Consider the following 26,357-nt stretch of genomic DNA (forward strand, 5'->3'; position numbering starts at 1 on the left):
CAAAGAATGTTTAATTAGTCACCCTAGCTAACAATCCTATTGTTTGCTACAATTAGTCCTCTTACTTTAATATTGTCTTGTACCATGTTTAATCAATTTTATAGCAAGGTTTCTTCAAGAAAAGGTAAATTGTTACAAAGGCCAATTAGTTTTATATAAATTGTAAAAGGAAATTGTACAGTCTATAGGAAATTAATCAGTAATATATTTTTTTAGTGAACTGTAATGCTATTAATGCTCTTGTTAAGCCTATTCCGGAGGGACTCAAAACATTGAAGACACAAACAAAATTCATTGATTCCACACCAAAGCTTTATTGTCTAGCTTGGCCAAGCAGCGGTAACTCCGACAGAAATCTGAGGGAGAGTGTGCTGGCCCTTTGTTCTACCTAGTTTTTATAGTTTTGCAAGCGGAAAGTACAGAAGCAAAAATTGCAATTAGGTGTTCTTTATCATTATTGGTTATAGTCATATGCCCTTTAACATGATAGGACCATGTTCAATTTGCAAGCCATACATCATTTTGGAGAAAACAAAATTTACAAGTCAACACAATGATAGAAAGATGTCTCTTTACATATTAAAAGACATTCCTGTATTTTCTAATGTTTATCTGCCATCTCTTTGTCCAGAGTCATACACATTAACTACATTCATTCACATGGGAGAGGTAGTTTCCAGGGACAAATACCTGAAAATGGCTCATTACTATAAGAAAAGGTTTATTTTGGCTTTTCTCTTCCTGCACCTGGCTAGCCATTCACCCCGTTCCCCACAGGTGTGGTGGAATGTCTGGGAATCCATGTTTTCCTCCCCTTTGCATTTACAATACAATGCCAAGGGCCATCCTGGTTTTATGCCAATCACACAGTACAGAGATCATTCACAAAATTTCTTTGCACACCTTAACCCAAATTCATAAAATGTTCTTCAAGCCTCTTAAAATATTAATATTGATTCTGTAGCTTTTGGTACTTTACAACACTTGTGGGTGAGGTGGTGCAGTGGCTCCTCAGGGCTCCTCACTCTCTGTTAAATATCTGTTGTTATAAGTTAATAACCCTAGACAACAGCCTCATACTCTTCAGTAAACTAAGTCAAGGATTTGACTTAGGAAATAGAACCAGTGGGGATGTTGTAAGGTATGGAAAGCTGAAAATTGGTATCGATATTCTGGGAGGAAAGGTCAGGCTTTCCTATCAGGCTTTCCTGTCCTGTCCCTCCTTTAGGGAGGGGAGGGAGAAGAATGTAGAAGTTTCTGGCTTGCAAGAACAATGGGTCATTCAGTTTTAAATCTAAAATAAAGGTTAACCTAGAAATTTCTTTTCTTTCAATAGGAGGCAGAATTTACATATCACCTTGCATTGATTGTAGTTCCTCCCTCTCCCTGGAATCTTGAGGGTAAAATATCTCTGGGCTAGTGAGGAGGGAAGAGAAACCCTGAAAGATATGCAAACATCTTTGATTGTGTTACCATAAAAGTCTTAATGTTTCTGTGTATCCCCTAAACAAACGTTGCCATTTTGTAACATGATGTCTTGCTCTCCCCTGCCCATGTGTGAGCAAGGGTATATAAATAGCCCCTGAACTACAGTGTGTCTGGAAAGTCATGGTGCACTTTTGACCGGTCACAGGAAAGCAACAAAAGATGATAGAAATGTGAAATCTGCACCAAATAAAAGGAAAATTCTCCCAGTTTCATAACTATTCAGTGCAATTCGATGTGGGCTCACGCACAGATTTTTTAGGGCTCCTTAGGTAGCTATCCCGAATAGCCTCTACAGACTCATCACTGACTGATGGCCTACCAGAACGGGGTTTCTCCACCAAACTGCGGGTTTCCTTCAACTGCTTATCCTACCGAGTAATCTTATTCCTATGTGGTGGCACTTCATTATAAATGCACTGATATTCACGTTGCACTTTGGTCATGGGTTCAAATTTAGTGAACCACAGAACACACTGAACTTTCCTCTGAACCGTCCATATCTCGACTGGCATGGCCGTGGGCTGCTCCGCTGTATACATGGTGTTACATCATCATCTGCGCATGTGCACATGCTGCCACATCATCCTACAGAAACTGGGAGGGTTTCCTTTTATTTGGTGCAGATTTCACATATCTATCGTCTTTTGTTGCTTTCCTGTGACTGGTCAAAAGTGCACCATGACTTCACAGACACACTGTATTTTTGGGACTGCATGATTTGAGTTTGAGATGCTCTGTGTCAGCCATATGCGGCCAGCTGACAGGCACCTTGTGCCTGTCACACACAAGGTTAATAAATCTCCTCTAATAAAATTCTTCAAATTCATCTGGACTGGGTGTCTCTACGTGAACTCAATGAAATGAGGTACAGTGCCTTTCAGAATCTGGGGTGCGTTACTTTATAACAATACTATGGGCAGGCCAGAGGCTGATGCACTCCCGAGCCAGTCCCTGTCCAGTAACAAGACCATAGCTTTGGACATGAACAAATGAATATATTGGAGGTTCATTTGAACCTCCTTCATGTGAATACAGACATGGGTTTAGCCTGCAGGAAGAGACTAGGAAGATTCTCCAGGAAGAAATGGGATAGCCCAGGGCATGCTGCCCTTGTTGTATTATATTTTCAAAAGTCTCACCACAGAAGTCCCAGCCCTTTTCACTTCCAGACATCCTGTTCACATGACAGTGAGGGTGTGGGGAGGGCTCACCCACATGTGTCCAGATGCTCAGGCTCAGATATAATCCTGGAAGGAAAACACAGCAGAGGTGATCTGTCCCCAGTCAATTCATGCTCCCATGTGCCCTATCCATGAAATCTGATCATATGCCACAAGGAAGCCCAGATGTCCACCATAACCTGTCCCTCCCTTCCTTTCCAGGACTCACCAAGCCCCAGGACACTGAGGAAATTGGGGAACATGACACTGTACTGTTGGGTAGGTGGCAGGAGCTAAGGAAAGTGACAGATTCACAGGATGTGGTGGGCAGGGGCCTCACACCACCGTCTGTACTGTTCACAAGGTGCCTGTCACACAGGAAGATGACTGGCTTCTTCTCGTTATGCAGACGGCAAGTGCTGGGGGTCTGACCTGAGCCGCGTGGGTGAACATGCATCATATCGAAGGATCACCTTTTGTTTCCTAGAGTCTGAAGTTGGGCAAGGGTATTAAGTTGTCTCACTGCCCTTTGTAAGTCACAGCTGCTGTTGAGTTTATAACAGGGGTCCCCAAACTACGGCCCGTGGGCCACATGCGGCCCCCTGAGGCCATTAATCCGGCCCCCACCGCACTTCCGAAAGGGGCACCTCTTTCATTGGTGGTCAGTGAGAGGAGCTCATTGACCATCTCATTAGCCAAAAGCAGGCCCATAGTTCCCATTGAAATACTGGTCAGTTTGTTGATTTAAATTTACTTGTTCTTTATTTTACATATTGTATTTGTTCCCATTTTGTTTTTTTACTTTAAAATAAGATATATGCAGTGTGCATAGGGATTTGTTCATAGTTTTTTTTATAGTCCGGCCCTCCAACGATCTGAGGGACAGTGAACTGGCCCCCTGTGTAAAAAGTTTGGGGACCCCTGGTTTATAACATGCTCTATTTCCTTCCCAAGCTAATATAGAAATAATAATGTCATAAAACGGTTGGCAGGAGGAAGATCTGTTGTGTTCCCAACTCTTATATTTTAGTGCTTGCATTTGCTGCGAATTCTTTACTTTCATTAAAAAAAAAAAATCAGTTAACCAGAAACTTGGTTTCTTCTTCTTCAGCTTGAGGTATAATAACAAATGGGAATTGTGTACATTTAATAAATATATTTTGGTGCTTTTATATAGATATCAATATATGTCCATCTTTGAAAGATCACCCCACTCAAATAACTAACATTTTCATCAACTCCCATAGATTCCTGGTTTTCTTTGCAGGGGATGAGAATGCTTGACATCTACCCTTAGCAGATCTCAAGGAAACGAGTCATTATTTATAACTAGGATCAACATCAGATCTCCAGAACTTATTGATGGTGTAACTAAAAGTTTCTATGTTGTGATTCGTATCTCCTCTTTTTTCTTCCCCAAAGCCTTTGGTAATCACTATTTTCCCATTTTTTACTATGAGTCCAGCTTTTTAAAAAAACAAACTTTATACATGTAAGTGAGTCACACGATATTTACCTCACTGCATCTGGCTAATTCCACTGCCACCTAATGTCCTCCAGGCTCGTGCATCCATGTTGTCTCATGTGGCAGCATTTCCTTCTTTTTAAGGCTGAGTGACATTCCATCGTGTCAATACGCACCACATCTTCTTTATCCGTGCACCCGTGGATGGACACTGGCGATGTCCATGTCTCGGCAGCTGTGAAGGAACCCTGCAGGGAACATGGGTGGGGGACAGGCATCTCTGTTAGATCCTGATTTCATTTCCTTTTAATGGACACCCAGAGAGAGACAGTGGGTCACAGGAAAGTTTTGTTTTCAGTTTTGTGAGGAACATCCATGCCAGCTGCATAGTTTGTGGTGGGCGAGCTGTGGAGACCCACATGCCTGTTCCTGGGTACCCTCCTTGTGTCTCTGCTCTGAGCTGCCCCGGAGGATCTAGCCCTGCTGAGCCCCTCACAAGACAGAGGCCGGCCTCACAGGCAAGTACCTGGAGAGGTTTTGGGGGGTCAGAGGCTCACACCCGCCCCCCCCAGGAGAAGTCACAGTGGAGGCTGTCTCTCTATCCTGAGCTCTGCCAGCTTGTGGGAAGGCTGAGGCTGGTAAAGAGAAGTTCTTGAACTTTGTGCTCTGCTGGGTGCTGGGGCCTCACGATGTGACCCCAGAGCATCTGTGAAGGTATCTTTGTCTGTGGATGGTGGTACATTGTTACCACTGTGGGTGAGCAGAGCTGGGGCTTCTGATCTCACCACCATCACACTGGCTTTTGTCACTGTCATCTTCTTTGTGTTTCACCTAATGACTGGTGACAGTGTGCATCTTCCCCTGGGCTCATTGTCTGTTGGTAGAAAATATGTTTGGTAGAAAAGTCTACTGAAGTCCTTTGACCATTTAAAAAAAACAACTGTGTGTATGTGTGTGTGTGTGTGGGGTGTGTGTGTGTGTTTGAGTTCCATGGGTGCTTTACATATTTGAGACTAGATATTATCAGATACATAATTTGCCAATGTTTTCTCCAGTTTTGTATGTTTTTCTTCACTTTCTTGATATATTGTTCTTTGACTCTTATTCATTATTATTTTAATAAAGTCAAACACACCTATTTTTTTATTTATTGTAATTTAGTGCCATTTCTAATCAACAGTTCTCATGTGATAGAAATGTTTACCTGAAACCTGTGTGCTCTTATTGATCAAGGTTACCGTGTTCAAGTTAATTTTCTAAATAAAATTTATAAATTATAAATAAATAAATAAATAAATAAATAAATAAATAAATGCTGGAGTAAAAAGAAAACACCCCACAGAAACGTAACGAAGTCAAAGCTCATTGAAGACAACCTGTTTTTTCAGCGTTTCACATTAGTTTATACTGATCGACTTTGAGTTCACCTTGGTGTAAGGTGTGTGCTACATGTCAAAAAATGTTCTTTTTCATTTCTTACATTCATTGTTTACCACCACTTGTCAAAGATGATAAGTCTAATAGATGCTGTGTCTGTTTATTAAGGTCAGATGTCCAGTGAGTTTTCATCTGGGATTAGAATCAAGACAAACCTGCCGCGCCCCACCGCGTCCCGCCCCGCCACTGCACACCACTGCCTTTCTACGAGTCCTCAATGGGGTCCAGCAGGGGACCCGGTATCCTGAGTACTGTTAAGCCTGCACCCAAAACCTGTGTGACCTTAATCAACTACCTAATGGAGCTGAATCCTATTCTGTGCAATGACCCCCAGGTCCCTCATGGTGACCTCCACACCAACCCAGGCTGTGGGAATAAGATAGGACTGGAAACTGTGGTACACACATAAAAATTTCAGTTGGATATTGGATGACGCTGTGCAGGTGTTTCCTCTCCTGAGTTCAATGTCCGCCTCAGGCAGGGAGTCACTGTTACTTGGACAGAGTGAGCCCAGTCAGGGAGGTAGGGATCATGTTTGGAGGCAGCCACATTGCCAGCATGTGACACATTTGTCACAAACACGCCAACAACCACTTTGTCGGAGTTCAATGTCTAGTTCAGTTTGGGGGGTTGTCACTACCGTCCTTCATGACAGCTCACTACAGTCATGGTAGACGTCCTACCTGCCTCAGGTCATACGCGATGATCAGGGTCAGATGGGCTACAGGTTAAAATGTTAAAACAAAATAAAGTAATTTTTCTTTCACAAAAAGACCCCCATAGAAAACAACTGTACTAGCTTGAGATAACAAGGTTGTCTTCAAATAGACACAAGACCATGACGTTAGTGCAAAATGGAAACAGTGGAATCAAGCAATGTTAAAAACTTCTGTTCCTTGTAGAATCGAGCAAGGGAGTGTAGAGGAAATCATATAGTGGGATTCAGTGGGAGAAGGTATTCATGATGCCAAAATCAGACAATGGCTGGGTACTGAGATCATTGAAGGAATATGTACACATCTGTAATATGACAGCAAACAATAGAAAAACAAGAAAAAATTTAACCGGCAAGGTATATTGACATGAAAATGTATGGTAATATTTCTAAGAGGTGCAGAGCGTTATACATCATTGAAGAAATGTACATCAGATCACAGGGTGGTGCTCATACACACACTGGATGGTTAATATTAAGATGGCAGAAAAGTCTAAGGGTTGGCATGGATGTGACCCCACCAGTACCCTCAGACACAAGGAAAATATTGGAAATGCTATGGTCACTCTGGGAAAAGGCACAGCAGAATTTTCACAAGTGAGCACCCTCAGAAACCATGGTTAGTATCCACTTCTACTGTTTAGATCCAGACTGTCAGGGGCCAGGTCAGGATGAGAACCTGGGTCCTTCCTTCTCTGAGCAGGATTTCACCAGACAGAAAGATGAGAACATGGAAACCAGGTGAGACCTCACATACTGCTGACCATACTCCTGCCAAACTGGAGTCCTCCTGGGTCCTCATCCTGAGGAAACCCAAAGCCAGGCTCAGGGCGGGGCATCCCCTTGCTGTGTGTCCACAGCTGTGGGAACCCAGAAGGGTGGCAGCCCCTGACTCACCACATCCTGTGTGTCTCTGTCCTTCAGACCCAGGGGCTCCTGCATCTGCAGAGCGGAAGCATTCAAAGCAGACGCCATGCTGTCCCTTCTTTCTGCTCTTCTCTGCCTCAGTCAGTTGTGGACACGGGGAAGTAGCAGAAGAAGGAGGGGACAGGGTGGCTCACATCCTTTGTTCCTGAGAAACCTCAGGTTCAGGCAGTTTGACTTGTTGATGTTTTGTTGAAAGAGAATCAACTTTGACTTGCTGGTGCAAATATCTGAGAAGGACTTTCTTCCAGGGCTGAGTCTGGGCCAGAAGACCTGCGTGCAGACAGGTGAGTCCTCCCCAGGCTCCAGGTCCCACCTCTCACTTCACCCCCTGGGGCTCAGGAGGGAGCACAGAGGTCCTGGGCTGAGGTGATAGAACAGGAGGGTGTTGGGCTGAGCTGGGGAATGAGGGAGGGAGGGTCTTTGTAATGCAGCCTCTGGTTTCCTTCCAGGGACCCTCCCCAAACCTACCATCTGGGCTGAGCCAGCCTCTGTGATCCCCTGGGGGAGTTCTGTGACCATCTGGTGTCAAGGGATCCGGAAGGCCCAAGAGTTCCATCTATATACAGAAGACACAAAAATGTCCGTGGATACACAGAAACCACTGGAGTCTGGGGACAAGGCCAAATTCTTCATGAAAAAGATCTATGCAGGAAGATATTACTGTACCTACCTCAGCCCCGCTGGGTGGTCAGAGCTCAGTGACTCTCTGGAGCTGGTGGTGACAGGTGAGGGGACACTCAGGGGTCCCAGCCTCAGGCTCTGCCCTCAGGAAGGGGGTCTGCTCTCAGGGGGTCTCCCCTCTCACAGCCCAGCCCTGGGGACATGAGGGAGGGGTGAGCCCATCTAACATGCTGCCTCCTCCTCTCCTAGGATTCTACAGCAAACCCAGCCTCTCAGCTCTGCCCAGCCCTGTCGTGACCTCAAGAGAGAACGTGACCCTCCAGTGTGGCTCAGTACAGGCATTTGACAGTTTTGTTCTGACTAAGGAAGGAGAACACAAGCTCTCCTGGACAGTGGACTCACATCGTCATGGCAATAAGAGTTTTCGGGCACTGTTTCCTGTGAACCTTATGAATCTCGGCCACAACTGGACATTCAGATGCTATGGATATTTTTACAAAATGCCCCAGATGTGGTCACACCCCAGTGACCCTCTGTATCTTCTTGTCTCAGGTGAGGTGTTCCCAAGCCCATTCTTTCTGAGCACTGTCAGCTCAGGCTTCTGTCCCCAGGACTCATCAGAATTTGGATGAGAGTCAGGGGGCTCTGGCCATGGACTCTCAGCAAAGTTCTACTTCTTAGGGACCCTCCCACATGATTCTACCCCTCCCCCTTCCCTAGGTTTTGAAGGTGACTGGTGGGCAGGGGGAGTGTCTTTGGGATGACACAGGTCATATGTAGAAGAAGACAATGATTTTGGATTCTTGGGCTACCCCCAGCCTCTCATCATCACTATTGTAACTTCATTCCCAGGACCCTCTGGAAGCCCCAGCCCCTCAGACACAGAGCTCATCTCCACAGCTGGTGAGTCACTGAGAACTCTGCTCAGAGGGAGCACAGACCACCCCAGGGCAGTTCTCTGTCTCTCAGATGACCTTCTGCCCCCAGAGACTCAGTACAGTCCTGTCTCCAAGAGGAGCTGGTAGTTCTAAATAGACTATGGTAGAAGGTGGGACCACAGGGCCCCAGGGCTCCGAGACTGGCAAGTGACAGATGGGGTGGTCATGGCAGAGGAAGATGTTGAAGCCCCCAGCCTTAAGGAGGAGCAGCCAGACTCATGTAGCAAGATGGCAGCCTCCACATCCCACCCCCATTTCTAATCTCCAGGAGGCTCTGATGATTGTTCCCTCCTCCTCCAGGGTCAGGCCTGCAGGGGAGGTGGTGGCCGTTTCCATGGAGGACAGTGGTTGAGTCATGTAGGAGTTCAGACAGCTGTGGAGAAGCTGACATGGACACACCTTCCCCTGTTTGGCCTCAGTGTCCCCAAGTGTAAAGGAGAGAATCGTGGCTCAGAGCTCAGATTTCCTTTCAGTTCTGGCTCTAAGCTCCTGGGAGAGAGGCTCACAGGGAAGCTCTTCAGGACAAGACATTATGAAGCTTGTCCCTCTCTTGAGCATAACTCTCTGGTAGACCATCCCACTGTCCTGCCAGGCACTGGGTGACTTCAGGAGAGAATGTGACCTGACTGTACCAGTGACAGAGCTCAAGGGACACTTTCCATTCATCCATGAAGTTCTCAGCCCATTCCCTACCATCACATGTCTGACATCAAAGTATACAGTGTGGCAAAAGTAAGTTTACAGTTGTCAGTATATTACATAGTTTATTCTTGTAGTACTATTTAGAATTATCATGTTATTTTCTATACAAACAACTGTAAGAATACTTTTGTCCCACCCAGTATTTAGCTGGGTCAAACTATGCGCCATCCTCTATGAGTCCTGTGACCTCAGTCCACAGGGGCCCTACAGGTGCCTACAGCTCACAGGGCACCAATCTGTACTTGCTGTCACACCTCAGTGACACATTGGATCCCTGGTGTCAGGTGAGGGGACACTGCCCCTGTCCTTTCTGACCTCACTCAGCCCAGGGCCCTGTCTCTGCAGAGTCTGAGCTGGTAATAAATGAGGGAGTTTAGAGGTCTTTGCAGAGGATGACATTAAAGAGCTCCTGAGACCTGCCCCTCATTCATGGACCCTGGTTCATCAGCTATTGAGTATGTTAGACTGAACCCAGAATACAGACTCAACCATGTCTGTATTTTATGACCACTTTTATCACTAATCCTGAACCCTTGGCACAGGTAGTTCTGGTCCACAGTGAGTCCATGCAGAGTCAGAGATCACAGGAGGTTGAGGGAATTCAATGAGGAGACAGAGAAAACCTGACAGAGGAGAGACAGGGTCACTGAGGGACTGTGCAGAAGTTATGACTTGAGAAGTGGGACATCTGAGAGCACAGAATGAAGCGGAAGGCTTACGTGTTTCCAAGTCCTCACTCCCTCCCTCATTTCATGATTCTAAAGAAGAACTGACACCATCAGCTGATCACAAAAAAACTCTGAGCTCAAGATTGGTAAGTAGGAGAAATCCTAAATTATGGGGCTGAGCTCAGAGTGCTGCAGACCAGCATGGCTAGTGCTTTACCAGGTCCTGAGTGAGAACCGTGGGGAATGAAGTAATAAACTCAGAGAAAAGAAGAAGGGGATCTGGAGATCTCTACAAGTTGATAGCAAGTCAGAGCAAAGCAAAACCCAAGGTTTGCTTTATTCTATAGAGCAGAGCCATATACAAATAAAGAAGTCTTTGATACAAAGTCACAAATCTTAGACATAAACAGGAATCCTCTTAAAGCATAAACAGAAATCCCCCCACCATGCATAACTGAAATCAACCAACAGCAGAACAAACAAGGGGTTAGAGGAAGGGCATGTAAATGACCTCTTAGCAATTTAAACAATCAGAGGTTGTGGGCAAGAGCTTAGCCTTTAGCAACTTATTCAAGCAAGTGAGGTGGGGGGATGGGCAGCAAGGACACTGTCAGCTCACTGCCAGTCCCTCATACCTCTGTCCCCCAAAAATATAAGCTGCAAGGACCCTGTCAGCTTGCAGTCTCCCGCAGAGAATAAAGTTTTGTCAAGGAGAGAAAGGTGTCCTGGGTGGACATCCAGGGTCCTGAGCTGACCCTGGCCTGCCCTGACATGGTGACCTCTTTGCCCACATTTTCTAGGCTTCCACCCCCAACACTGCACAGTGGAGAACCTCATCCGCATGGCTGTGGCTGGACTGATCTTGGTGGTCCTCGGGGTGCTGCTGTTTCAGGCTCGACACAGCTTGAAAAGGACCCATGATGCAGCCAGGACGTGACCACAGAGGGAACAATGCAGTGTTCAGGGAGGTGGAGCCCTGGAGCCCATGTGATGACCCAGGAGGTGGTGGGAGAAAGTCTGGACCATATTCTGGGGAAACTGTCTTCTGAGATTGTGCAGTGGAGTAAACAGGGTTTGGGTGTAGGAACGTGACTGAAAGCACCCCTTATGGGACTCTTGCTCCATTAATTGTATATTTTCTCTCCTTATCTTGTTTGACTGTCTGTAATGACCCTCTTTCTCTTCCCACCCCTGTGACATAAGGGCCCATTGCACATGGCTGGTTTGGGTCCTTACATCTAAAAACCTATGCTCTCTTCTATTCGTGTGCAATAAAATGTTCCTTATTTCTAATCCCTACAGCACCAGATCGACATTATTGAGTCCTCATCTCTTTAGTTCACAGGAGTTAAGCTGGTTTCAATAACTGAATAGATGGACAAAATCAGACATGAGCCTGGGAAGGAGGAATCCACAGTGGTGCCCCTACTCTCTCTGGACCTCATGGTCCTTCCCGACTTCATCAGGAGTCACCTGCACCATTTCTCCAGAAATGTCATCGTTTGGTGTTTGTAGGGACAGCCAGGTGGAGGGCTGACTCTAAAAATCTTCATTTTTAAGGAAGATATAATTTGTAAAAATTTCCAGACTATGACTATGGATAAAATGAAATGTTATTTGACCAGGAGGAAGAAGACTATCCTGCCATCTGGGACAAGATGAATGGACTTGCAGTCCATTTTGTTAACGGAGTCACATCACAGAGAGAAAGATAAATACTAAAGGATCTCACATCTATCTGGAATTTATAAATGTGAAACTTGTAGAAACAGAGAGTGGAATGGGGGTTAACCCTAGGGAGTGTGGGAAAAGGAGAGAGGTTGGTTAAAGAGTATTAACTCTCAGTGATGAGCTTAACAGCGTTCATTCCTTTCATGGCTGATTTGTAGTCCATTGTGTACACATGCCAGGTCTTTCTTGTCTGGTCATCTGTGGATATAAAGGTTCAATGAAATCTTTTTCTAAATTTTTGACATAACAGCTTAGGCCATTGATATTCTATGGCTTTTAATTTTCTATTTATTTATTTATTTACTAAATTAAGTGAGAGGTAGGGAAGCAGAGTCACAGACTTCCACATGGGCCCCAACTGGGATCCACCTGGCAAGCTCCCTATGGGGCAATGCTTTGCCCATCTTTGACATTACTTCAGTGCTTGGCAACCTAGCTATATTTAGCACCTGAGGCCCAGGCCACAGAGCCATTCTTAGCACCTGGGACCAACTCCCTCAAATCAATCAAGCCATGGCTGCAGGAGGGGGAAAGAGAGAAAAGAAGAGGAGGAGTGGAGAAGCAGATGGTCACTTCTGTGTGCCCTGACTGGGAATCAAACCTGGGATATCTACACACTGTGCTGATGCCCTACCACTACGACAACTGGCCAGGGCCTTGGCTTTTTACTTTCTAATACATTCATTCATGGTTTTTAATCCTCTCATTTCATAGGTCTGACATGTAATATTTACAATATCATTTTATTTTTATATATACTATTATTTTTTAATTACACTTGACATTCAATATTATTCTGTATTAGTTTTGAATGTTTGGCAAAATGGTTACAAAATCACGTACTTCTCAGAGTGGTCCCCCTGTTGCTTTGAGCACCAACCTGGCCCCATATATATATATATTATTGACACAGTGCTTGTGCTGTAATCTATATCTCTGTGGCTATCCTATAACCACCAATTTGTACTTAATCCCTCACCTTTTTCACTCACCCTCCCAACCCACATTATCATTTAATTTAAAACATTCAGATCTGTTTTGGGTCCCACATTAATTATTGAGAAGTCTGTTGCTTTATTTCCAAAGTGTAGGGATATTTGTTTTCTTTGAGTACAGCATCCGGTGACCCCCAGAGTGTCCTAGGAGATGCTAGGGGTCAATGTCAGGTCTCCAGGCAGCGGGGGTCATGCCTTCTGAGCTTTTTGCAGGCCCCCTCCCCGCATTGTGGGGTCAGGGTCCTCCCTGGGCCAGTGGATGGCCAGAGCAGCGTACACACTGGGCTCATCTGGGGGCTCCTCTGACGAGGAGGAAGGGGATGTTGTCTCCTGTCTGAGGGGCCTGTGATTCATCTGGATGTAGGTCACCCTGGGGGGAATCAGGTGCATTAGTCTGGAGCAGGGGGAGAGTGAGGGGATGGAACATGGTTGGGTTGGAGGAGTTTGGGGGTTTGGAAAGCATAAGACTCACCTGACTGTCCATCTGCCTGTCCCCTTCTGCTTGTCTGTCCTTCGTGTCCACCTATCCTCCTGACAGGGCAGCAGAGCTGGCCATTCCCTGCCTGAGTCTTGATCTTGAGAGGTTCACCTGGGCATACGTCACTGCCTGGGGGACGGCATTGTGCCTGTTCTGCTGCAGAGACAGTGAGACAGAGACAGTGTCCCCTGGTTCCACTGGTGACACCCTCCAGTCAATCATCCACCTGTTGTCAGAGTGATGATGTTAAACTTTAAATCAGATTAGGTCACTCTCCTGATAGAGCCTGCAGGGTCTTTCTAAGCCTTAGGGCATCCTGATGCTTCTACAATCCTGACTCTTATCCTAACATGCTGTTTCTTGGTCATTTCTTTCCAGCCACAGGGCCCATCCTGCTGAAGAAGCAGTTCCTAACTCAGAACCTTTGCACCTGCTATTTTCTCTGTCTCTCTCTTCCCCCCGCACACCACACACTCTATCCCCTGCTCCTGCTTTGTGTTTTTTTTTCACTGCACTTTGCTCTCTAGGACACTGTCCCCCCGTTTGCACAGTGTCTCCCTCCCCCACAGGTGAGCTGGAGGAGTGTGGAGACCGTGTTGCTCAGGGCTGCACTGTGGCCACCAAATGGAGCCGGTAAACAGTGCGCTCCCCTCACATCTGCTGGTGAATGAATGAAGGGAGCCCTGGGGACCTGTGTGTGATTCACTGATTCATGCCTCCTCCTGAGAACTGGGGCTGCACGAGGTCAGACTGAGGACCAGGAGCCAGCAAAGGGGACCACATAGAAGGGACTGTGATGTCACAAGGAAACCAGGTGAAGTGAGTCACAGCAGGAAGACCTCAGTGCCCAGAAACAGGGGTCAATGTGGGGCGGTCCTATGAACCAGGTGAGGTGAGAACAGGGAAGTGTCCATTGGATTAAAATGGGCAACAGGAAGGAGCAAGGATCTCACCTGAGGGTCCACCTCCATGCTCTCCTCAGCCTGTGGGTCCTCCATGGCAGCATCTGCTGGGGCAGAATGGGGGTGTGTCCTGGCAGGGTCCCCAAGATCTCAGGGCTGCAGATTTCCCCCTGCTCCCAGATGGGCCAGTAACCTAGGGGTGGGGTGAGGTGAGTTGTCCCATCACTCAGTGTGGACTTCAGTCCCCTGACCCCCACACCCTCCCTGCCTAACCCCTCCCCCACCACGGACTGAAGTTCTCATGCTCCCCTCCCCCGGGCCGCTGCCTCCTCCTGTGTCAGAGGGGCTCTTTCCCACTTCTGAAGCTGGGCTGGAGCTGGGGGAGGAGACAGGAGTGTTAGGGACAGAGCGGGGCAACAGGCAGGGGCAGTCAGGGATTTTTGAGACAGGAATTACCTGAGAAGCAGGCCTATGTCTGGGTTTGGTGCCCCTGTAGGAGATTAAACATGAGCCTTTCTCTGGGATGGTCAGAAGGGACCATCTCAGCTCTGGGAGGGTAGGGTCCCCTCCCCATGTGATTTCACAGGAAAGAAGGAAACCTTTACACACACGGTGTGTATGTTTCTTATTTCATGAGATTGAAAACAATGACAGATCACCTGACACTTGTACATCTGTGCTGACATTGAGGGTTTTATTCTAAATTTTCTGACTTGAGATTCTGAAGAATTCTTTTTCTAAGCTGACCTTCTCCACCTATTATGTTTCCTTGTGCCTGGTGCCTTAAGTGACCCCTTGTGTGACCCAGGTCACCCCGCCCCCTACTCACCTGATGTCCTGCCTTTGCTCTGATGCTGGTGTCAGAGGAGGAAGAGGGAGAGGAGGAGGGACAGCAGCAGGATGAGAGCCACCAAGACCCCAATCAGGACAACCAGGTACCATGGGAGACCTTGGACATGAGTGATGTCATGAATGAGCCAAAGATCCCATTTAATGAGCACCTACTATGTGTGAGGCCCATGCTGGGGGCTGTCATCCATCTCCTCTCCCGCTCCCCACAGTCAGGCACAGGGATTGCTGACCCCATCCCCATTGCACTGAGGCTCAGAGAGGTTCACCACCTGCCTCAGGTCACCCAGCCTAAACGGGGCAGGGCTGGGCCTGAAACCCAGGACTGTGGGCTCCCTGTGCTGTCCTCATGCTACCCCCCAGGTGGACACCTGCTTTGTGCTCTGGGATCCTCATTTGCAGGGTCCTGTCCATGTCCCATCTGGAGCTGAGGGTCCTTCTATGGCCTGTCCCTAGCACCGCAGAGACACGGGAGGGACAAGGATCTGGGGTGAACTTTGCACCTCTCCTGGGACCTGTCTCCACCCTGCAGAGCCCTGATGCCCCCTTTGAGAAGGTCTAGCTGCACTGGGAGCCCTGCTCTCTTGAGCCCAGTGAGACCCCTTATATCACCTGACCTCACAGCAGCCTGTGAGCAGGATGGGACCAGGAATGAAAAGACAAGAACCCGACACTCAGAGAAGAGAAGAGACAGCCTGACCCCAGAGCAGAGCCGATAGCTGACCCAGGACTGAGTCTTGTCCCCTCTCTCCTCTGAGCTGAGTCTGAGCTGACTGACAGGACCTGGATGTCCAGGAGCCATGTTTTGTTTGTCTCTCCCTGTACACTGTCACCACCACTGCTACAGAGGGGACACTCTCCATAACATCACACCCTGGGAACTTCCCTGTGAGTCCCCTCTCCCAGGAGCTCAGAGCCAGAACTGACAGGAAATCTGAGCTCTGGGCCGTGGTTCTCTCCTTTTACACTTGGGGACACTGAGGTCACACAGGGTAAAGTGTGTTCATGTCAGCATTCCAACAGGTTCCTGACCGTCCACATGATGCAGCCCCTGTCCCCCATAGACACACCCACCACCTCCCACAGAGACCTCACTTATCCCTCTGCAGGCCTGACTCTGTGTGGAGGAGTTACTGATCATCAGAGCCTCCTGGAGATCAGAATGGCAGTGAGATGTGGAGGCTGCCATTCTGCTACACGAATCTGGTTGCTCCTCCATAAGACTGGGCCCTGACATCTCCCTCTGCCATGACCATCCTACCTGCCACCTGAGAGCCTCAGAGCCCTGGAGCCCGGTGGTCCCACCTTCTACCCGTCGTCTATTCAGAGAACTACCAGCACCTTTGAGAGATATTGCTGTGTTGAGTCTCTGGGGGCAGGAGGTCATCTGAGAGACAGAGAACCGTCCTGAGAGGGTCTGTGCTGCCCCTGAACCCCAAGCCCCCAGTGACTAACAAGAGTGTAGATGAACTCTTTAGGGGGTGGTGCCTCAGCGGGTTCTAGAAATGAGGACAGGAAGGAAGTTGAAGTGTGGAGCTGACCCTTGAATCCCAACTTTATTTAAACTTTTCTTCTGAATCTTTCCTTGGTCCCCCAAAACCTCCTACTATGCACCTGTCACCTTTCAGACCCCTGTGAGTAGGTGTGAGTAGGCAGGTTTAGGAAGAGCTCTAAGGAGTAGATCTGCTCAGGCTGACCCTCCCTTTAAGACTTCCAGGTTAGCCCAGACCTTCCAGTGTGCAACACTGAGAGCTGACGGAGCTCAAAATGAACAGTCGAGATCCTGTCACCTAAACCCCATACCTCCAAGGGTCACTAAGGTGAGACTACTCTTGGGGGCACTTCCTAAATTATCCTACCAGTCTCAGAGCCCAGGGAGCCCTGAGAATATCAGTATCTCTGCCTGACTCCCAGCCCCCTGGGACACAGCCCATCCTTGAGTGTCTGAGGGACACTGGATCCCCTGATAGACCCTCAGAACTGCCCTGGGTGGTCTGTGCTCCCTCTGAGCAGAGTTCTCAGTGACTCACCAGCTGTGGAGATGGGCCCTGTGGGTGGAGGGCTGCGGCCTCCAGAGGGTTCTGGGAATAAAGGTAAAAGTGTGGTGAGAGGCTGGGGGTAACCTTGGAGTCCCCAAGTCACTACAGTCTTTTAATACATTGGTCTTGTGTCACCCAGAAGACACTTCTCCTGCCCACCTGCCACCTTCAAAACCCAGGGGAGGGAAGGGGTGAAAAGGGGTGGGTGGATCTGAGGGGCAGATCTCTGCTGTGAGACCATGACTCAGAGCCCCTGACTCTCATCCAACTTCTTATGTGTCTTGGGGACAGGAGTCTGAGCTGACAGTACTTAGAAAGAATGAGTTGAGGGCCACTCACCTGAGACCAGTAGATCCAGGGGGTCACTGGGTTGTGACCACCCTTGGGGTGTTTTGTTAAAATATCCATAGCATCTGAATGTCCAGTTGTGGCCGAGATTCATAAGGTTCACAGGAAACAGTGCCCGAAAACTCTTATTGCCATGACGATGTGAGTCCACTGTCCAGGAGAGCTTGTGTTCTCCTTCCTTAGTCAGAACAAAACTGTCAAATGCCTGTACTGAGCCACACTGGAGGGTCACGTTCTCTCTTGAGGTCACGACAGGGCTGGGCAGAGCTGAGAGGCTGGGTTTGCTGTAGAATCCTAGGAGAGGAGGAGGCAGCATGTTAGATGGGCTCACCCCTCCCTCATGTCCCCAGGGCTGGGCTGTGAGAGGGGAGACCCCCTGAGAGCAGACCCCCTTCCTGAGGGCAGAGCCTGAGGCTGGGACCCCTGAGTGTCCCCTCACCTGTCACCACCAGCTCCAGAGAGTCACTGAGCTCTGACCACCCAGTGGGGCTGAGGTAGGTACAGTAATATCTTCCTGCATAGATCTTTTTCATGAAGAATTTGGCCTTGTCCCCAGACTCCAGTGGTTTCTGTCTATCCACGGACATTTTTGTGTCTTCTGTATATAGATGGAACTCTTGGGCCTTCCGGATCCCTTGACACCAGATGGTCACAGAACTCCCCCAGGGGATCACAGAGGCTGGCTCAGCCCAGATGGTAGGTTTGGGGAGGGTCCCTGGAAGGAAACCAGAGGCTGCATTACAAAGACCCTCCCTCCCTCATTCCCCAGCTCAGCCCAACACCCTCCTGTTCTATCACCTCAGCCCAGGACCTCTGTGCTCCCTCCTGAGCCCCAGGGGGTGAATAAGAGGTGGGACCCGGAGCCTGGGGAGGACTCACCTGTCTGCACGCGGGTCCTCTGGCCCAGACTCAGCCCTGGAAGAAAGTCAGCCCTTCTCAGATATTTGCACCAGAAAGTCGAAGTTGACATCAACAAGTCAAACTGCCTGAACCTGAGGTTTTTCAGGAGCGAGGGATGTGAGCTGCCCTGTCCCCTTCTTCTTCCTCCCCCTCCCTGTGTCCACAACTGACCGAGGCAGAGAAGAGTGGAGAGGAGGGATAGCATGGCGTCTGCTCGGAGTGCTCCCGCTCTGCAGATGGAGGTGCCTTTGGGCCTGAAGGACAGAGACGCACAGGATGTGGTGAGTCAGGGGCTGCCCCCCTTCCGGGTTCCAACAGCTGAGGACCCAGACCAAGGGTACAGCCCCTTTCTTGGTCTTTGTCTAGATTTTTCCATGATGAGTGCTCAGGTGGAGTCCAGCTTCTCTGGAGACACTCAGCCCAGAGAAAGCTTTCTTTTGACTCCCATGTCATATTTGAAATATTCCCCAGGACATTCTGGCTGGTCTGAACTCCTGATCAGGGAGGGAAAGACACAGGTTCTCATTCTGAGTGAACTCACAACAGGCCTGGTATTAATCAGACTCAATATTTATTTTCTTAAACTTCCATTAACAAAATTGATTCTTTGTCTTGATCCGTCCTCTAACAAATATTTTCTGATTACCTCCTATGCCAACCATTTGTGACAGAAACTATAAATATATCTGTGATTCAGGAGAATCATTTTCTGTATTTTGAAAACTCTTCTTAGCAGAATATGGGTATTTTTAGGCTACTACTGTTGCCATTACATTATTACATAGGAGAAAGTAAGAGAACATGCAATTATGCTTGGCCATGACTAAACTGGTTTAAGGAATAGCCACTTGAGGAGGTGGAGTCCTTAGAGATGGGGGTGAAAAAATTCTTGAGAGAAAAGTATTTTCTAGAAAACCCTAGAGACAAAGAGGCTCTTTGGACAAGAGAGGGTGAGGGAGGAGGTGGATGGTCACAGAGTTCTCTCTACCTTATAAAAATGCTGGACTATGTTTATAAGGCAAAATGAATATATAGGAATGAACTGCTGTGGCCAGACTGAGTTATGAAGATCACATGTACCATGTGTTACAAATGAGCTAAAGAAATACAACCTATGTCAATAAAAGATAATATCAACAATAATTGAACTTCAATTCTTGTGTTTCCATCAATGTTACATGAATGACTTACATAGACTTATGACATCATTCTCCATAGTCTTCAGCAGTTAGAAACAGATATAGACAAGAGAAATGAGAAGAAGAAATCTTAGTGTTGCTTCTAGTCCTGTGCTGTTAGCGGGGGCTTCAGCAGTAATTTGCTAGTTCTACAGAGCTCTGAGAAACAGATATGGAGGAGCAAAAAAAATAGTCAATAGAAGATGATATGAGTGTGTGAATGTGTGAGTTAGTGTGTTCATGGTGTAACAACACTTGTATGATTGAGCAAAGCAGTCTAGTGAGAGTGAGGTTAGAGGATCACAGCTGGAAAAGCATGAATAGCCTTCAGTTCAGAAAGAAGAGTGTAGTTTATCCAGAACACCATGAGAACCATGAAAAGATTCTGAGCAGAAATGGGGAGATACTGAAATGAAATTGGAAAGACTGATGAGAAGGGTGAACTGGAGAAGGAAGTGAGGGGTGGAGCTCAAAACTTAGAAAAATGATGGACATAAGTACTGCCTTGATGTGTGTGAAGGGCAACCTCCCCTCACTGTTTACATTGACTGCAAACACCAAGATGCCCTCAGAGGCAGTGATCCAAGTGGTTGAGTGACAAACGAGTCTGGTAGGTCTGTGCAATTCACTCTGCTCCTGTAGGAAAACTCAGCTCTCCCTCCTGGCCCTGGAACACAGGTTCTACTTCACAGTTTCCATCTGACTCTTTCTTTGAGCAACTGGAGCTTTCTCTCTCCATTTCCTTGGGGTCACTCATTTGAGTCATTTCTGCCTCTTCAGAACAGTCTTGATCTAGGAATCACCCTCCTCTTTAAACTGTGGAGACTCTTTAGGATTCAGACACAATTGACATTCATGGGTGTTTTCCTGTAGAAATCTGTAACACACACACACACACACACACACACACACACACTTTAAATATCATGATGGTACTACCACATCCTGAATGGTTGAAGGACACTTGAGCACCTACTTCCTCTCTTGGTCACACTTCCCTCATTTGTACCACAGTGATGACAACCCTCCCCTACTAATGTGTTGAGAATTCACCCTACATGAGACATGGGGGAAAGGATACCAGCTGTTGAGAATTACATGGAGATGTTGGAGCTTTAAATCATGGAAAAGCAGAGATACTTCATCCACTGGAGCAGAAGGAAGAATCTTGACTCAGAGCGCTTATATAGAATCACCTGAATCATGACTGACATTGTTGCAGTACAGTGGGTAGATCATGGTTTTTCCACCATCCGTGCTGAACCAATTGGGTGAGTCTCTGGAACCAGGAGATTTTCCATGCTTGTTTCACACCATTAAGAATAATGGTATCAGATGGACTACAGATCAAAATGTGAAGCATAAACAATTACTTTTTCTTTTGCAAAAAATGTCTAAAAATATCTTCATAGCTTTGTGGAAGCAAAATTTTTTTAAGGATACCAAAAATCTCTGCAAAGGTAATTACTGTAGCAAGTAGGAGTTGAGTGGCTGGCTTTTTCTGTCCTGGAAATATGAGGTATATTTGAGCATTCCTGTTTCTCAGCCTATTCACCCAGATCTTTGTTCTACTCAGCAGAGTTTTACATTCTTCTTAACAGGACACAGATTGTGACACAGAAATATTTCAACTTTTTATGCTATGACCAATTTTTTTAATGTGTTTCTTATAATTCAACAAAGAATCATCCCCAGCCATTTATGCATGCTTTTCTGTGACTAAAGTAATGAGTGTATAGGGGAAAATCTAACTCCTCAACCAGGTTAATTTATCTTGCAATTGTTTTCAGCTCAATTACTACATTACTTCCAATGGACAGTGTCTTTGGACGTAAGATGAACTATTGATATATAGTCCTGTTGTCTATTTGAAGCAAGCTCCAGTTTGTTTTGTTGAATGTGTTCTTGGTGCTTAATTTCTTCAAGTGGATAAAATTTCCCTATAAAATTAAAATATTCTTGTTGTGAATGTAAACACTTTAAAATACAAATCTATAAAATATTTTACTTAAAATATTAATATATGTAATATGAAAATGTAGAGGAATAATCCATTGCATGGCCTTGGATGAGAATACAGCCAACAAGAAAAGAATGTTTTGCCAAGAGAATTGTTTTGTGACTTGAAGGTGGGTCACTGAAACAGGTCTATGTGACTGAAGGCAGTTGCTGGGCTTTTCTCAGTAAAACATTCTCATAAGATTTCTGTACTTTCCAAGGTTATCCCTTAAGATAAGGAGAGGAATGTTATAGGGTCCATAGAAGCAATAGCAATTAATGCCTTCTGATATTATGTTGTTACTAAGCTATCTTGCAGGTGCACTCCATGTAGCTTTAAGTAAAAGTTACACTTGATGTTATGTCAATTTCTCAGTAAACAAGCTTTTTGAAGTCTTGTGAATAAAAATAGGAAACAGCGCTAACTTGGGGCCTTTTGCCTGAGTGAGCGGTGGTCCTTTGCTAGTCCTTGATGATTTCATCTGCTGATCTCTCTCTCTGCGCCCCCAACTCACAACAACATCTGGTGCCCAACATGGGGCCTTAAGAAGAGATTGGGAACAGATGGAACCCAAAAGGGTAAGTTGGACGCGCTGTGTACTTGAAACTTTCAGGTAACTAGCAAAGTCATGGGAAATTCCCATTCATTACGGGACAATTATGTACAAGTTTTAAAATCCCTCTCAAGAGGATCAGGGATTCAGATAAAAGACAAGGTTTTGTTACGTCTTTTAAATGCTATTCAGAAACACTGTTATTGGTATACTCCTGAACATTGTAATCAATTGAATTTGAATGTTTGGCAACAAGTAGGAAAATCTTTATGCTGTGTTCATCAGCACGGAGATCCACTTGATGCTGAAATGTGGGCTCCTTATAATCTTATTGCTACAGCCCTTGGCCCTTTGCAATCAGATGGAGATTCTGTTAAAGACTTGAGTGAAGTTATTTTTAATGAGCCTGAAGAATTTGATTCAGCACAGAATGAACAGAATAATGACTTGGACAATACTGTCTCTGCTTCTGAAGTTACTGATAATGTTAATGAAATTCAGCCATCCACAGGCTTTCATCCCTCTTTCTTAAAAAATGAAGGAGCCCCTATGGATGATGTTGCCTGTCTAAAACATTTATTAAGTAAACTATAATTTACACTGGGACAACAGGAGAATGGAAATCAGTATACTGCTTATCCTGTTCAAAAGCAAGATATATGTGAGCCTATGGCTCCTCCAATTTAAGGTAAAAAATTAATTGGTACTGGCAGGGGAAGGATTTTTCAACTCCCTAAAAATCTCTGAAATCAATAGGTGCTTATGAGTCATGATGATTTAGAATCTAATTCTAGTAATTTTTCTGCATCTATTTTTCCAATTATTCAACAACCTTTTCCTCTTAATGCTTCAGATCCTGGGGGAGGGCATAATATCCAATTTGACCAAACTGAATTTACTTTCTTAAAGCTAGTCAAACAATCTGTTGCTACGTATGGTCCTCAGTCCTCATATGTTCAAGGTCTTATCTCTTCCTACTGTAATAATCATTTAATCATTCCTTTGGATTGGGATTTACTTGCTAGTTCTGTTTTGGAACCAGGACAATGTTTACAATTCAAACCTTGGTTGAGAGAGGAGGCTTTTCGAATATCTCGCATGAATGCCAGAAATAATCCCCCGGGAGCTACTTTTGAAATGCTCATCGGAGTTGGCACTTATGCAGCTGTGGGACAACAAACTGGTTATACTGATGCTGTTATAGCTCAGATTAGATCGCTTGTCTTTTTTAATTTTTTAAAATTTATTTATTCATTTTATAGAGGAGAGGGAGAGACAGAGAGAGAGAAAGGGGGGAGGAGCTGGAAGCATCAACTCCCATATGTGCCTTGACCAGGCAAGCCCAGGGTTTCGAACTGGCGACCTCAGCATTTCCAGGTCGACTCTTTATCCACTGCGCCACCACAGGTCAGGCCTAGATCACTTGTCTTAAAGCCTGGATGCCAATTCATGGAGTTGGAGACAAGGAAGAAAAACTTAAAGCTTTACATCAGTTGGTACAAATTCAATTAGAATTAGGACATATAGAAGAATCATGAAGTCCTTAGAATTCTCTAGTCTTGGTAATAATAAAATAAATAAATACTAATTTTCTTTGGTGTTTTAGCTACAATCCTCTGAGCTATCACTTTGTTTCTTTCTTATTCTTTGCCTGGAAACTGAGGCAGGGGACATGTGTTGGATCTGACTATAGAAAATATCCCAGCAGCTGCCAAGAGAATTTTCTTGGGGAAATTTTGTTTAGTCTCATCCATCGTCAGTCCCTCTGTCAGAAAATGCCCTGATTAAAATCAGGCAGGCATCTTTCTAGTCTGACTGTGCTCTGTAATCTCGAGTTCTCTTTGGTTTGTCTGGTCTGGTTTGTCTGATTCTAATTTCTGTTTAGTTTTTGTTTGATGTTGTCTAAAATGTGATTTTTAAGGCCTGAATTGTGTTTATATACAAAAATTAAAAATGCTGGCTTTTATATTGAAAAAATAGTTTCATCCATATATTTTTTGCTTTAAAATGAGAAATTATAAGGAGCGCTCATTTAAATTTAAATTGAATAGAATATGGATCCTTAAGACTTGCTAATTTAGTTAATACATTGTAAGGTATATTCAAAGTTTGAAATCAAATAAGAATTCAAGTAGTAGGATTAAAGTTATATGTTATACTTGTGTTTCTGTGTTGAAAATTGTCTTGTTTATGTGTAAAATATGCTAAAATTTTTAAAACTAAGGAATTAAACAAAATTAAGTCATTTTAAAAATTTATCTCAAGCTGCTTCAGACAGTTGGCTGCTTGTGAGGCAACATCCTGAAAAAGGAGGCACCGAGGAAAGTGGGAATTTAGTTCCTCTGATGCCCTATAATAGACTTAACAATACAAAAGACTTTTAGATATAGAAGCTGATGCATCTCTTATTACTAAGCAACATTAGTTTTCTTTTTAGCCCACTTAGGCAGTAGTCACTAAGCTGCATGGCTTAGGAGAAGTCTCTAACAAAGTTCTAAAATTTCTTTTACAATAGGAAAATAACAAGGGTCATTTGGGTTCTGATAAAGAAAAACATTTATCTTATAAATAATTAAAAAAGCAACTTTTTAAATTACAGTCTAAACTTTCTGACAAGGCATTTTTTATACTCACTATGACCATATTTCTGTCAAAGCTCTAAAAGAGTTAAAAACAGCTTGCTCCCAGTATAAAACTAATTGTCTTTATACGCAGGAATTACTATCTTCCTTCATAGACTCTGAATGTTTTATTTCTTAGAAATGTTAGCTTGGATTATTCTTTCAAAAGTGAAAGAGTTACAATTTATAACTTAGGAAAATCAAGCTTGTATTCAAGCTAATCAAAATGCTAATGCTAACCCTCTTATTAATATTACACAAGATGAACTTTTTAAATGGACAATTTGCTAATTTACAACAGCAATGTAGACAAAATGTAGGGGTGAGGATTTGCTCATCTCCACAGATATGGGACTAGTAAATACCTTCCTGAAAATTGAAGCCTCGGCATAAGTTGAAAATAGAAAAAAGGAAAATTTGACAATTAAATAAACTTACCCAGGAGGCAAAAAATGTTTTAATTAAGATTAAGACTTCAAAAAACATCATTGACTCTGTTTCTAGCAATGCTAGCTGTTGTGTCTATAACAATAAGCATAACTAACTATTCTTACTAAGTTTATATTACTTAAATAAGCAATGTTGAATAGTCAGACACTGTATCAACATTATGTAAATCAACCTTTAGAAAAAATTTGTTAAAAATATCCTCAATCTTTAATAATCCATTATATAAATGACATATTAATAGCTTATAAAAATAATGCTGAACTTTCAGTCATCCTTAAAAATGCTCCTGAAACCTTAAATCAGTGTAGTTTGATTGTAGTTAAAGACAAAATTTAAACATCCTGTTTTATTAACACTGTTACTGATTCACAATATGTAGAACATACAATTAAACTTATAGAAACTGTTTATATTTCAAATAATAGTTCTAGATTGCACAAATTGTTTCAAGAGTTACAACTTTTATTGTAGGAATGAAATTTGCCTATCTATATAACTCATATTTGTTCTCATACAGCTTTACCAGGACCTATGTCTACTACAGATAATGAAGTTGATCAATTACTCATTAGATCAATAAAAATAGCTACTAAGTTTTATACAAAGACTCATACAAATAAAAAAGATTTAATGCAAAAATTTAAAATAACCTGGTGAGAAGCTCGGAATATTGTTAGAAATTGTCCTCAGTATAGTATTATAAATGCTCCTCCATTACCGAGAGGAATGAATCCTAGAGGGCAACACAGTAATAACCTCTAGCAAATAGATATTACTCATATTTCTTCTTTTAAAAAACTATCTTATGTATGGTTTTATTAATATTTATTCTTCCTTTCGATAGGCCACACCTTTGCCTAAAGAAAAGGCTAATTATGTCATTCAACATCTTATTGAAGCTTTTAATATTATAGGCATTTTTTTTTGTATTTTTCTGAAGCTGGAAACAGGGAGAGACAGACAGACTCCCGCATGTGCCCGACCGGGATCCACCCGGCATGCCCATCAGGGGTGAAGCTCTGCCCCTCCGGGGGTGTCACTCTGCCTCAACCAGAGCCACTCTAGCACCTGGGGCAGAGGCCAAGGAGCCTTCCCCAGCGCCCGGGCCATCTTTGCTCCAATGGAGCCTCAGCTGCGGGAGGGGAAGATAGAGACAGAGAAGAAGGGGGGGAGTGGAGAAGCAAATGGGCACT

At 44.9% G+C, this 26,357-nt stretch overlaps 3 protein-coding genes across 3 annotated transcripts in view; 2 read left to right on the top strand and 1 right to left on the bottom strand.

Annotated features, from left to right (window-relative positions):
• The window catches only part of LOC136331896 (leukocyte immunoglobulin-like receptor subfamily A member 6), a 153,204-nt gene that overhangs the window by 68,747 nt on the left and 58,100 nt on the right, over positions 1-26,357 (top strand). The gene's annotated exons all lie outside the window — the stretch shown is intronic.
• LOC136331908 (leukocyte immunoglobulin-like receptor subfamily A member 5) lies at positions 7,236-11,345 on the top strand. The gene is made up of 6 exons (XM_066271077.1): positions 7,236-7,272; positions 7,441-7,476; positions 7,642-7,917; positions 8,063-8,365; positions 8,666-8,716; positions 10,922-11,345. Exons 1-6 carry the CDS (start codon positions 7,239-7,241, stop codon positions 11,056-11,058), a joined length of 837 nt encoding a protein of 278 aa, XP_066127174.1. The 5' UTR covers positions 7,236-7,238; the 3' UTR covers positions 11,059-11,345.
• On the bottom strand, positions 13,540-18,568 carry LOC136328804 (leukocyte immunoglobulin-like receptor subfamily A member 5). The gene is made up of 9 exons (XM_066264803.1): positions 18,535-18,568; positions 18,343-18,378; positions 17,903-18,178; positions 17,455-17,757; positions 17,107-17,157; positions 16,338-16,504; positions 16,172-16,226; positions 14,279-14,331; positions 13,540-13,551 (listed from the first exon to the last, which is right to left on the bottom strand). The coding sequence occupies exons 1-9, from the start codon at positions 18,566-18,568 to the stop codon at positions 13,540-13,542; spliced, it is 987 nt and encodes a 328-aa protein (XP_066120900.1).

This window comes from Saccopteryx bilineata, chromosome 3 (genome assembly GCF_036850765.1).
Source record: "Saccopteryx bilineata isolate mSacBil1 chromosome 3, mSacBil1_pri_phased_curated, whole genome shotgun sequence".
Classification (NCBI taxonomy): domain Eukaryota; kingdom Metazoa; phylum Chordata; class Mammalia; order Chiroptera; family Emballonuridae; genus Saccopteryx; species Saccopteryx bilineata.

Bases quoted from the DNA above. Each gene is read 5' to 3' on its own strand.
- LOC136331908 (XM_066271077.1), top strand. From the start codon at position 7,239: ATGCTGTCCCTTCTTTCTGCTCTTCTCTGCCTCA. The intron at 7,273-7,440 runs GTCAGTTGTGGA...ACTTTCTTCCAG, and splicing joins TTCTGCTCTTCTCTGCCTCA to GGCTGAGTCTGGGCCAGAAG. The intron at 8,366-8,665 runs GTGAGGTGTTCC...CTTCATTCCCAG, and splicing joins TCTGTATCTTCTTGTCTCAG to GACCCTCTGGAAGCCCCAGC.
- LOC136328804 (XM_066264803.1), bottom strand. From the start codon at position 18,568: ATGCTATCCCTCCTCTCCACTCTTCTCTGCCTCG. The intron at 17,758-17,902 runs GTGAGGGGACAC...CTCCTCTCCTAG, and splicing joins TCTGGAGCTGGTGGTGACAG to GATTCTACAGCAAACCCAGC. The intron at 16,227-16,337 runs GTAGGATGGTCA...TCTGATCTCCAG, and splicing joins CTGAGGCTCTCAGGTGGCAG to GAGGCTCTGATGATCAGTAA.